This window comes from Solanum tuberosum, unplaced genomic scaffold, assembly GCF_000226075.1.
Source record: "Solanum tuberosum cultivar DM 1-3 516 R44 unplaced genomic scaffold, SolTub_3.0 scf00008, whole genome shotgun sequence".
Lineage (NCBI taxonomy): Eukaryota > Viridiplantae > Streptophyta > Magnoliopsida > Solanales > Solanaceae > Solanum > Solanum tuberosum.
In genome coordinates, this window is record NW_006238934.1 from 1,044,740 (window position 1) to 1,057,805 (window position 13,066).

Here is a 13,066-nt window from a genome sequence, read left to right on the forward strand (position 1 = left end):
AGTTGATTTTCTCCGAATATAGAGATGAAAATAGAGATTTGGATCGGAAATGGTCTAAGTTGTGCTCATAATTTAAATAAATTGCAAATATTGCCATTTTCTATACATTAGCCTAAAAATAGCTTTGGTGTAATAAACTAAACTACTCCCTCTATCCACTTTTAATGGTTATGTTGCACTTTTCGAAAGTGAATTTGACTAATTTTCAAAGTTATATTGGATTACATTAATTCGATATTTTAAACAAAAAAAATTAGATATTCAAAAACTATACGAAAAGTACTATAAATTCCAATTTTTTGCATATCAATATGATGAAAAAATATATTGTAAAATGTTAGTCAAAGTTATTATTGTTTGACTCTAAAAAAAGAAACTATAACAATTAAAAGTGGACGGAGATAATAATAATTTTCCTATGATTGCGGATGCTAGGTCGTTGGGGTTTAAATGCACTAAGCCCAAAAGAAATAAATTTGTCATATTATATTCACTTTGGGCTCAATTATTAAAATTGGGCTTAATGCATGACTAAGTATGAGTGGATGTTTTGTGATCATAAATGACACGTTTTGTCCTTCAAATGTGTTAATTTAAAGACGAATTTTTTTTAGAAATAGCAAAGATACATAACAATAGTTTCAGTAATTGCACTCCATAACTATAGTTTTGTTTACTATAGAGGTTGCGGTTTGTATATTTCACTTGCTCGTTTGTATATTTCCCTTGCAAATATACAAACAGGGTAAGTACAAATGGAGGTTGCGGTTTGTATATTTCACTTGCTCGTTTGTATATTTCCCTTGCAAATATACAAACAGGGTAAGTACAAATGGAGGTTGCGATTTGTATATCTCACTTGTTCGTTTGATAATTTGCTTGTGAATATACAAACAAGGTAAGTATATACAAATTCTGTATTTATGCATTTAAGAATTTTTCAGAACTCCATTTGTATATTTCGCTTGCCAATATACAAACATGACAATTTATTATGATTTTTTCATAAATCGTATACAAATAGTTAGGGTAAGCATATACAAAATTTTGGATTTATATAATTATGAATTGAATTATACAAATTTTGGATATACAATCAGGGACTAAATAATAAAATTTTGGATTTATACAATTAGAAAACTGAATAGCAAAATTTCACGAAATGAAATTATAGCCACAAATTAAAAATAATCGAAACTATAGCTATATTACAAAATAGGAGCAAATTTGCAATTACCCTTTTGTGATTCATTCCCTTATAGGGCAGAGATTGTTTAGACTTATTCCTTCTTCATTTTTGTATTCATACCATCAATTTCTAGTTTGAAATTGAAACGTAATTATTATTATTATTATTTTCACGGACTTGTTTTTCTTTCTTTTACCTTAATAACTAGGAAAAAGTCCGAGTAATTCTTAGCCCGTCTATGCCTAAATTCTGACGTCTACTATCCATAAACTTATAAGAAAAACAACATTCTTCAAGATAAATTCAAAATTAAGAAAATTGAAATAGAGAATATATGTTTTAATTTGCTGGTAATTAAAAGTGGTGAAGAACATCAAATATATTCGCTAGGGGTGGACATGGTATGGTATATATCGAATTATCATATCATATTGAAATTTTTAATATCCTGATTTTGGTATTTATGGTATTTGATATGGTATATGGTATATATACCGAATACCATAACGAAGTCTATAGTAACATATATATATATATATATATTATTAAAATATCGACAAATATGCAACCTAGTATTAATATAAAGGGGAAAAATCTGAAATATATCCGAACTTTGATCGAAATTGCTGTAACAATCCCAAACTTTGGGCAGGACCTATTATCCCCCCCCCCCCCCGCACTATTTAATAGTGTATTTTAATGATATATAAGTGGTCAGCTGGACAAGTTACTATTTATGATGATGTTTCATGTGGTCACCTATATATCTTTAAAATACACTATTAAATAGTATTGGGGGGTAATAGGTCTTGCCCAAAGTTTGAGATTGTTATAGCAATTTCGGTCAAAGGTTGGATATTTTTTGGACCCTTTTCCCTAATATAAACTAATGTTTAGAAGTTGAAACTCTGACTACTCTATTTTGATTGAAATCTAACCATAAAAGCAAAAGGAGTTGTTTGTACTTTATATTGAACATATATTTCTACACGTGTAATGTGTTAGTATGATGCAATTAATGCCTTTTTTTTGAAGTCACAATACTCTATTATACGAGTATATATTAGTCGAAGTTGAACAAACTATGTGGTTACGGATCTACCGTACCATAGAATATCGAAACCGAATTTCAAAATACCAAATCATACCAAATTAAATTGGTATGATAATGATATAATGTTTTAAAACTCGAATACCAAAAATACAATATCAAAATTTTAAAATATCATACCGTACCTTATCATGTCCATCTCTAATATTTGCAAATGTAATTATAAGGTCAAGATCGATGAATTCTAAAGAAAAAATGAAATACATATGCACACAACTTTTGGTTCAATTGTGTGATACACAAAACAAGAAATATCGTATTCGAGATAAGAATAAGATTTATGTACATTTAATTTTCTTCAATTTTATCTATGAAATTACACTAAATATGTTATTATTATTATTATTGTTATTGTTATTGTATTTGTACCGTGAAAATTACGGATTTATCCTCAAAGATCGAATTGATTATAGAAACGTAAATCTATAACATATGTCAGACGCCTGACTTAAGTGGCTTTTCATCAATTAATTATTCATGCAAAACTTTGGATTACGACATATCTTTGAAAATTATATCATTATTATTCCATAAAATATTTTGTAAGTGTATTTAGGCCATGATTAAATTATAGTTTAGGGACAAGAAAATGACAAGTTCAATAATAAAAAATGGCCGAGGATTTTGCCAATATCCCTCTTATATTTTATTCTTATTTTGGTATTCTCTCCGACCATAACATGTTTTTTTTATTCCTTTGACTTGATTTCCAAACATGTCGTATTGTCTCACTTGTGCTTCAAGCCTTGGATATAGAAAAAATTCCGATAGAAAGTGTTTCACATTAAATAAAACTTACAGAGCATGATTTTACCTTATATTACAAGAAACAAAAGTTTTCTTCACTCTGAATTAATGAAGAATTTGTGCCATTTTGATACTCATTTGTCACTGAACTAACTCAAAAATACATGGTGAAAAACAAATCTCACTAAAATAGTGAGAAATTTCTAATTTTCCATATGAAAACATTACTATTTTTTATTTTCGCAGATTGATCATTGTGAGAATAGTCACTAAGAAAAAAGTATAGAAAACATTTCTAAACTTGACACAAATTATTATTTTCGTCCCCGAATTATTGTCAGCCTTAAAGATATCCCTCTACTTAACTAACTGAACTTAAGTACACCTATGATTTTACCAAATGAGTAAAAGACACCCCTAAATTCTCGTCAAGTTTAGGGGTGTTTTCTACATTCTCTCGACTTTTTATGAAGAGTCCCACGCTTTAACAAGAATTTGAGACCACTTGATATGTCATGTGACAGTTCGAGGGTATATTTAAGATCACTTAATTAAATATAGATCATTGTCGAAGTTTAGAGACAACACCTACTCATATTACCTATGATAAATTAAACAAATTTAGTTTTCTTAATTCATTGACTGCTATTTAACTCCCATGTTGTTGTTTATGGTAGTCCATTACACTTTGAAACATGTTGTTGACACTACTCTTGAAGGATACATTAATTAATTTTGTATTAATTGGACATGTACGTGTCCTTGTAGAACTAGTCAAACATGAAATCCAACCCTCAAAAATTAGTAGTGGCAAGTAGTACTAAATAAGAAGATACATTTACTAGTATTTTCATATTCCAATAAATACTGAAATGACAAGTGTAATGTATTTTCTTGTTAAAATATCGAAAAAAACCTAGTAGTTTTAATCAAAATTTTCTTATAGAATATCATTTAATTAACTCTTTGATCTATGGTCGAGCACTACTATGCTCCATGGAAACGACGATCATACAACATTATGGGTTCTTGTATTTTTTATTTAACATACGCATATGAGTGAGTATGAGTTTTTCAATTTTGTCCATGTTCGTTGATCAAAATATTTCTTCTAGAAAAATAAGTTTCGAGAAAAAGACTTTCGCAGTAGAGTAGTGAAAATAAGTTGAATTGACAAGTGACATTTCATATCAATTATGTTTTCCTACTCTTCAACCACAACGAATGGACCATGTGAATTTGTGGTCTCTCTGTAAAATTAGTTATTTTATGTATATATTTTTAAAAAATTAGTATGATATTATTTCTGAAATCATCTAAAAGAAGGCTAAATGATGCAGATGCATTACATTGAATGTTGAGTTTTTACTTAAACGACTATGGACTTTTTTTAGGGGTGTACCCATATTTAAAAAAAATTAGATTCGCCTATGTTTCCATGACACGTCATCCTCATCTTCACACCACCATATAGCTCCAATCTCTATCACCTCACTTCTCATAGTATTTATCTAAATTAGATTATATACAAATGAATTTAAAATAAAATATTTTGCTTCCTAATTACCAAATATAAAAAATAAGTAAGAAACATACTTTTATTTTAGAAGATATTTTTCAAAAACAATTCCCGTCCTACCGGACACACCCTGTATTTATGAGATTTGTTAAGATATTATATTTATCTTACAAAATCACAGATTGTCAATTCATCACATATCAACAGTTATTGCGTTATTTATTTGTCCAAAACTATAATATTTTTATTTTGTTTTGGTAATTGTTTGTAACAAATTTTAAATATGTGAAAAATAATTAATCATAATTTTTTTTTAAAAAAAACAAGAATATTATTGATAAAATAATATAAATATAATTATACTTTTCCCTTGATTTTTATCTCCCTTAAGATCACAGTTCTTATCTCTTTTAAGATTTATCCGTGATTTGAGGATCATAGTAGCGTATTTCTTGAAGCAAAATGATATGGGCTTCCTTGAGATTTATCTTTTCAGGAATTTTCGAGATGTTTCTCAAAGTAATATTGTACCCTTAAATAAGCATAAACTAAGGTTTAGGATAAAATAGCCTCCAAGAATCCTAAATGAGACATATATCAAATAGAGTTCCATAAAATTTCAATGTTACATTAATATTACATTTTCTATCTAGAACATCCCTCACATTCCTCAAAATGTTCAACTGACATAGTAAAAACGAATTAAGATATCTAATTAGACGTGCATACTCAAAGTTAGAATATTTACTTACCAACTGAGCTCGAATTTAAATGTACGTTTATATTTCATGTCTTCCCTCTATGAACCCTAGAAATTCCATGCCTTAATTACAATACATGCAATATTACTACTTATCATGTGATACCAAAGTATGTGGTATACGTTGCTCTACCTTTTCTTTAAACATATATATCTATAAATTTCATCACTACTTTATTATACAAATGACGCAACTGCCAGTATAGCAATATTCATGTGAATTTCCACATTACAAAAACTTTTTTTTTATGAGACATTCAAAGTAACCTCTTATATTGTCTTCAACAAGCAAAATAAATCAATATCCTAGAAAAAGTAGTAGCAGAAAATGAGAGAAAAAGAAAAATTAAAGCCTAAAATTTTGAATTCTGAACCATCATGCACGTTTTTCTTGCTATGTTATTTGAGGAAAAAGAACCAAAAAGTAAATCACCATCAAGGACTAAGCTAGACTCTTAGATACAGATTAAGTTTTAAAAAATCAGTTATTATCACTTGAAGTCATAATTTGAAAATTTCAAAGTCTATTAAATTTAACTCCAATTTATTGAGTAATGCCAATATTCTGTCTATGACATGACTACGAGAGGGGTTGGGGCTGTCCGGGTCGTACGTATGATCAAGATGATACTTGTTGTGTCATATGAGAGTTTAGTTAAGAAATAAAATTACGATCTTTGCTATCTAATCATTTTTCTAATAACCATACGTTAGTGTAACCATAAAGCATATATTTTCAGACAAAAGCTTTCATCAGTATTTACAACTTTTCTGATGTAATCTTTTGAAAACCAAGACAAACCGTACACACACACACACTACTTTTCTCCCATAAGATAATTAAGCCGTTGCTTGAAGTGACGTTTGGTAATTTCATTCTTTTTTTTCTTTCTATTTACATTTTTTCCCAATTTTTTTGAACATAGCAAAAAATATTATAGTGCTTATTAATCATTTTATTTTAATTTATGTATTTTACTTTCTATATAAAATAGAATAACGCATTTATGTTTTTAATAAGTTTTCAATCTTAACATTTTTGTTGTTCCTTTTAATTATGATACACCCTCATAGAACTAGAATGTCATAAGTAGTATTTAAGATCACAAATTTAAAAGGTATTATTGACAAATTATGCATGTTTTAAGTTTAAGATCATGAAATTTTAAATTTTTTTACAATTTTAAATTCATTCTCAACCAAATTAAGATATATAACAATTCAGGAAAAAAGTATATATATATATATATATAACCCTTTCAAATTTGAAAATTCTTTAAATTTATAACCTTTCAATTTTACTTTTGTCATCGTCAAATGGGTCCTGCATTATGTGATTTAAATTTAGTCGGGCTCCAATGTCGGCTCTGAACAACAAGTGAGATGTTATGATTTATAGAATTAATTTTATGATGTTATAATTTACATGTGACTTGATAGTACATTTTATGATGTTATAATTTATAGAATTAATTTTTTTAACTTAATTTTCATTTTACCTTTAATAAGACGATGACATAATTTGTTGTTAAAAAATTCTCCTTTTAGACAACTTGTACATATTTAGCTTAGTTTAAAAGTTGACTAATTTTCTTTTTTTTAAATAAAAACGTCATATTTAAAGAGTATAAATAAATAAATTAAAAAAAACACACACACAAGCGTTAAAACCACCTTCTACCATCCTGAATCGGCAAACATCCCTCCCCTCGCGAAAATCTTTCATAGACCCATAATTCTCTCTTTGATTCTTTATTTTGTAATATGTCAATCGGCAAACATCCCTTCCCTCGCAAAAATCTTTCATAGACCCATATTTCTCTCTTTTGATTCTTTATTTTGTAATATGTCAACCGGTGGCACCGCCACCAATTCCGCCAGCGGTAGTCCCAGAGTGGCCGGCAGCGGACTCACCATCCACCACCGACGCCCGGTTATGGAGAACGACCCTGAAAAATCATCAGATCATATGCAAATCGGATTTGATAATTACTATGGTGATAATAACAATAATGCAAATATTATTAACGCTGGTAGCGGAAACCTCCCTTATCACCACCACCATCATCATCCTCGTACAATAGTAGGATATTTATTAGCGTGTAAATGGGTGCCGGAAAGTTTGATTTTTAGAGTAGAAGAATGGTTATTGAGTTTTGGTTCAATTATGGCGTGTTTAGGATCAAGAAATAATATGGGTCGTACGATTTTGGGGATATTGTTGATTTTGGTGATGATTTCTGTATTTTTTAAGTTTTCAATCGTTATGAATGGTGATGTAAATGGGAATCTTATGAGTAAAGATAATGGCCTTTTTGTTGTTCAGAATTTTAAGAATGATTGGGTTAATGCTCAAAAAGTTGTTTCTGAAACAGAGTCCTCTGTTTCTGTTTCGTCTTCTGGTGGAGTTGCCCGGAAACGCCAGATGAAGCAGTTGCCGGTAAGTTCTCTTAAATAATAACTTTTGTATAGATTCTGTATTTTGTATTAGGAAATTCATTAAATATGTGTGAATATTTAGTTGTGAATCCGGTAAGTAAAACGAGCTATGAAGTGAGTAGCAAGTTAAAAACTCGTAAATTTTAAATCCTGGCTCCGTGTCTGTGCAGGAAGGATGGAAGTAGTAGTAGGCAGCAACAAAGTTTGCAGGTTGTATGTAGGCAGTGACTAACTAGGTTTGGGGAATGTTGACTGCAAAATTTGCTTAGTAATTAGGTGTTAATTGTGGTCCTAAGTATCTTGGATATTCGTTTATTTTTTTGCTAATTAAATGAGATATTGATTTTTTAAGTTCAAGTTACTATTCTCAAAATAGTTTTTTTTTCTCAGTAATTTCCTTATTAGAACCTTGATTACTGCTCTATTTCTTGTTGATTGCTTACGAACAATGTTTTATGCTGAGCAGAATATGGTTTTCTCCGATTTGTTTGGCTTGATTGACTTGTCTAAATTGTTAGTTCAATATTGATTGTTTGGACAGGTACCAGAAATATGGATGAAGCCACCTAGTGATACTTACTACAAATGCATTGCTCGGCCTAGGGATCGAATAAGTATGTCAAGTTCTTTTTTACATTTTGATTCCTTAATATCTCCACTTCATCCATTTGAACCAGTTCTTACTATATTTATGTTATATGATTATTTTAGGAACTGGATCATCGACTAATGGATATGTCTTGGTTCATGCCAATGGAGGATTAAACCAGATGAGAACAGGGGTAAATGAAGCTTCAAGCTGTCTATTCTATATATTTTCAGCTGTTGTGATGCTGTTATTTATGACGATCATTGTTTTGGATTATCGCAGATATGTGATATGGTGGCTATTGCAAAAATTTTGAATGCCACTTTGGTTCTTCCTTCTCTTGATCATGAATCCTTTTGGACAGATCCCAGGTACAATTCTTTAGTTTTTCATTATGTTTCTTCTTACATCTGTTAGTTTTAGTTCTAATCCGTTTTTTTGTCTCTTGCAGTGATTTTAAAGATATTTTTGACTGGAGACGCTTCATTGACGTTTTAAAGGATGATATTGAGATTGTTGAATCTTTGCCACCAAAATATGCAGCTGTGTCCCCTATTGAGAAGGCACCGGTCTCTTGGTCAAAGGTCGGTAAATTGAACTACTGTTAGCAAGCGATAATCTTTTGCATGCTGGAACTATAGTTTGTTGCTTTTCTGCAGGCTAGTTACTATAGAGGAGAGGTTCTTCCTTTACTAAAGAAGCACAAGGTGATACAATTTACGCATACAGATTCAAGGCTTGCTAACAATGGCTTGGCATCCTCTATTCAGAGGCTTCGCTGTCGAGCAAATTATGAGGCTCTACGGTACACAAATGAGATCAAGGAGCTTGGAAAGAGGTTGGTGGATAGACTTAGAGACAATGGCAGACCGTACATTGCTCTCCACTTAAGGTAATCTCTCTAACATGATGGTATCCCTTGGCCAATTTCTCAACCATTCATTTTCAAGTAAGTACTTAGCATGTTTGCAGATATGAAAAAGACATGTTAGCCTTTACTGGCTGCAGCAACAATTTAACTGCTCAAGAGGCTGAAGAACTTCGTTATATGAGGTATCAAGTGAAACACTGGAAAGAGAAAGAGATAGACGGCAATGAGAAACGACTACAAGGGGGCTGCCCTATGTCGCCTAGGGAGGCTGCCTTGTTTCTTAAAGCAATGGGCTATCCCTCCACGACCAGGATCTATATTGTCGCTGGGGAAATTTATGGCAACAACAGCATGGATGCATTTCGAAATGAGTATCCTAATGTTTTCTCTCACTCAACTCTCACAACAACGGAAGAACTACAGACTTTCAGGCATTATCAAAACCGTCTTGCTGCCTTAGATTATCTCGTAGCCCTTGAAAGTGATGTCTTTGTTTACACATATGATGGCAATATGGCAAAGGCCGTGCAAGGGCATAGAAGGTTTGAAGGATTTCGAAAGACCATAAGCCCCGACAGGTTACTATTATCTTTAGATTTTTGTACTCACTTTGTCATCACTCAATCTATCTAGGATTCAAGCAAAACTAACAATGTTCTTTGGTACTTCTCTTCATTTCAGACTGAATGTTGTAAGATTGATTGATTTGTTGGATAAGGGTGCGATCACTCAAGAAGAGTTTACTTCCGAGGTCAAGGTTTTACATTCCAACAGATTAGGAGCACCTTACTCTAGAGAAGCGGGAGAATCTCCAAGATTAGAAGAGAACTTTTATGCAAATCCTTTTCCAGGGTGTATTTGTGATAGATCTTTGATGGTAGCGAACAAACATCAAATTAACAAGAGACCGAGTTTGAATGCTGCTGCACAAAGATAAGGATTTATCTCAACTTGGTAACTGGTTGTAGATTAGACAAATATTAGTATTTGATCTACAGTATTAGGCAGCAAGTAGAATCAAAGAGGACTTACGCCATATGAATTATGTTGATGAACAAATCTTAAAGAAGCGAGCAACTTCTGAAGCAGAGATGGTGGCTAATGTGAAAAACAGAAGAGGCAGATAACACAGGTACTCAAATCATTCTTTACTGTGCAGTATAGAACATTTATTCATTTTCTTATTTATTCTGAGTTGGTTTTGGTAATTGGTTTATTTATTAGGTTTTCCACAGATTCACAATGTAACATACCACAAACGTCATTATACATGGTTGCAAATTTCTTCATCTTCATACTCAGATGAACTGTTTACATTATCGATTTGTATGAGTCTAAAGTTTTAGCAGCCAATACTGTAGGTTGACTTGTTCATGTGTTTTTTCTTTTTCAATATTTCGAAACTCAAAAAACTCATTAAAACTTAAATTTTATATCCACCTCTATTATTCAACAACGTAATCAAAGAAACAAGAACTCGATACAAAACGCAAAATAAATAAAAATTCACAAGCTCTAGCTACACAACACTCTTTTTTTTTAACTTTATATACACTAGTTTCAGCTCATTACTCAACTGGAATCATAACTTCATTAGTCTTAAATGGAGGCAATGTCCATGGCGGATTATACCTAGCCAACTCAAATTCCCCAATTATCTTAAACCCATCTCTCTCTAACCATTTCTTCAAATTCTCCACTTTCTCTTTCACCACTTTATCATTTGCAGTCCCACTAAACTTCACCACCCCATACTTCCTTTCCCCTTCTTCAACAATCACCACTCTCTCATCCAACGGCTTCGGTGCTTCTTCAGCTTTCGTATACTTCGCCGGCAAAATAAACTGCATAGTCACTGTATTGTTCTCTCCGTCACCGGACTTAGTTACCACCGGTGCAGTCATGGCGATTTCCTCAGACGATTTGGTGATTACTGGGGCTGTCATGGCGATTGTTTCAGGTTTGGAGTTTTGGGGATTACCCAATGCGCCGATGTAATTGGCTAGTAGCATGAATCCGCCGTCTTTGTTGCCTTTAAAGTTGGTTGGATCGTATGTGACTTGAGCTATAACAGCTGCTGGGTATTTTCGGATTTCGTAATCAGGTGTAGATTGAATCAATTCGTATTTGGGTGTTTCAACAGAGATTTTCCCCAAAATCATGCCCATTTTGGATGAGATTAGTTGTTACAAAATGGAATTTGAGATTAAATGTTGGCTGTGAATTGTTAGTACTTAAATGGAAGGAAAGGAAGCTTCTGGTGAGAAATCAACTTGGGAAAGGGGTTTTGTTTGCTGCAAAATGAATGGCGGTAGATGAGGGCAAGGGGAAAAATAGGCTGTGGAGTTTGTTTTGCCACGTTTACTTGTTTCTTGCATCAAAAGAAAAAATTGTACTCCCATGGTTTTATTCTATTCCGATCGCAATATGATATGAGATGAAATCAGTCTTTGAACGTGTGATATATTAAAGAAAAATCTTTCATTATTAATGATCTTATGCATGTCACATAAAGTTGAAATTATTTGAATTATTAAAGAAAAACAAAGAGAAATTTTATTTAAACAAAGAATAACAGTAAGATATGTATGAAGTATGAACTACTTAAATAAGAATTTTTTGAACAACAAATGATTAGTTCAGATAGTCATGACTAAGAAGTTTGAAATTCCTTACCAGCGAAAGCAAGGGGTTTGCCTTTTGGATCGAGCTCGTTGCATCGGCCTTGCCTAGTGCGGGTTACCTCTCCTATGTGGTTTGCGAGCTATATTGCATAGGAGTGGAGGTTTTACCCTGTGTGCACCTAAAGGATAGCGGCTGCAGTTTTCCCTTGTCATAAAATAAAAAAAATACTGGATTTTTGTTCGGATAGGCCTTGGTGCATTATTATTTGAGGCCTAGTTTGACTTGGAACAAAGTTTAAGAAAAGAAATAAGATTTTTTAATTTTATGGTTCTAAATTAAAGTTATATCAAATGTACCAAAATGCCCTTTAATCTTGTGGCTTTAAACATGCCATGTGAAAAGTTGAAGTTAAGTAGGCGTTTGGCCATGCGATACCATATCACGGGTATGGTGTCGTGAGATGGAATCAGCGTTTGGACATGCGATTTTACGCTGATTCCATCTCATGATTCCATATCATGAGAGGTGATATCATATTCTCCAAAAACCATGATATGGAATCACCATGTGATTCCATATCATGATTTGAGATATTTTTAAATACAATAATTGATCCATGAGTTTATATTTTTGTTAAAAACAACCCCACATTTATATCTACTAACCATTTGTTTCATATGTAAATAAAATTTATAATCACAAAATTACTTTTAAAATTATTAATTCTCACCAATATAAAATTTATTATTACTTTAAATTTGGTGAATATAAATACAAGAATATCAAGTCCAATTGATTGAGGACTTGGGAAAATTTGATCAATTAGTTATTAATATTTAGTCAAGTGGACTAGTTATAATTTTTTTGATTAAATTTTATTAGAAGTGTTTTTGACTCAAACTTGTGGTAACTTTTTAAAATTTCGTTATTCAATAATATTTAACTATTGATTTTTCTTGTAAATAGTTAGAAGTCAGTGATGTTTGTTAATTTTTATCTTAGTGTATTTAACTTCTAAGTTAATATTTACTCACTAATGTATTTTTTTTTTCTACTTAATAGGTTATTTGTAAGAGTAGTTGAGAGATATGAGCATATCAAGTACAATTTATGTTCAATTTTTTTAATTAAATTAAAGTTAGATGAAACAATTACTTAAGTGAAGAACAAATAACTTTGTAATAATTTATTATGCGATTTTATAATTTTTTGTTTA

The 13,066-nt window shown here is 31.3% G+C and overlaps 2 protein-coding genes across 2 annotated transcripts; one reads left to right on the forward strand and one right to left on the reverse strand.

Moving 5' to 3' along the window:
* The first annotated feature begins 6,995 nt into the window (after positions 1-6,995).
* On the forward strand, positions 6,996-10,496 carry LOC102596691 (uncharacterized protein At1g04910-like). Its single transcript, XM_006339219.2, has 8 exons — positions 6,996-7,766; positions 8,307-8,379; positions 8,477-8,547; positions 8,637-8,725; positions 8,806-8,938; positions 9,014-9,246; positions 9,327-9,803; positions 9,907-10,496. Exons 1-8 carry the CDS (start codon positions 7,173-7,175, stop codon positions 10,160-10,162), a joined length of 1,926 nt encoding a protein of 641 aa, XP_006339281.1. The 5' UTR covers positions 6,996-7,172; the 3' UTR covers positions 10,163-10,496.
* Positions 10,497-10,638: 142 nt separating this feature from the next.
* LOC102584667 (heme-binding-like protein At3g10130, chloroplastic) lies at positions 10,639-11,599 on the reverse strand. The gene has a single exon (XM_006338936.2). The coding sequence runs from the start codon at positions 11,391-11,393 to the stop codon at positions 10,794-10,796; it is 600 nt and encodes a 199-aa protein (XP_006338998.1). The 5' UTR covers positions 11,394-11,599; the 3' UTR covers positions 10,639-10,793.
* Positions 11,600-13,066: the final 1,467 nt, after the last annotated feature.

What these genes read in the sequence shown, in the direction of transcription:
- LOC102596691 (XM_006339219.2), top strand. Translation starts at nt 7,173, where the DNA reads ATGTCAACCGGTGGCACCGCCACCAATTCCGCCAGCGGTAGTCCCAGA. An exon ending in TACATTGCTCTCCACTTAAG is followed by an intron (nt 9,247 to 9,326) that starts GTAATCTCTCTA and finishes GCATGTTTGCAG; the next exon opens with ATATGAAAAAGACATGTTAG. An exon ending in AAGACCATAAGCCCCGACAG is followed by an intron (nt 9,804 to 9,906) that starts GTTACTATTATC and finishes TCTTCATTTCAG; the next exon opens with ACTGAATGTTGTAAGATTGA.
- LOC102584667 (XM_006338936.2), bottom strand. Translation starts at nt 11,393, where the DNA reads ATGGGCATGATTTTGGGGAAAATCTCTGTTGAAACACCCAAATACGAA.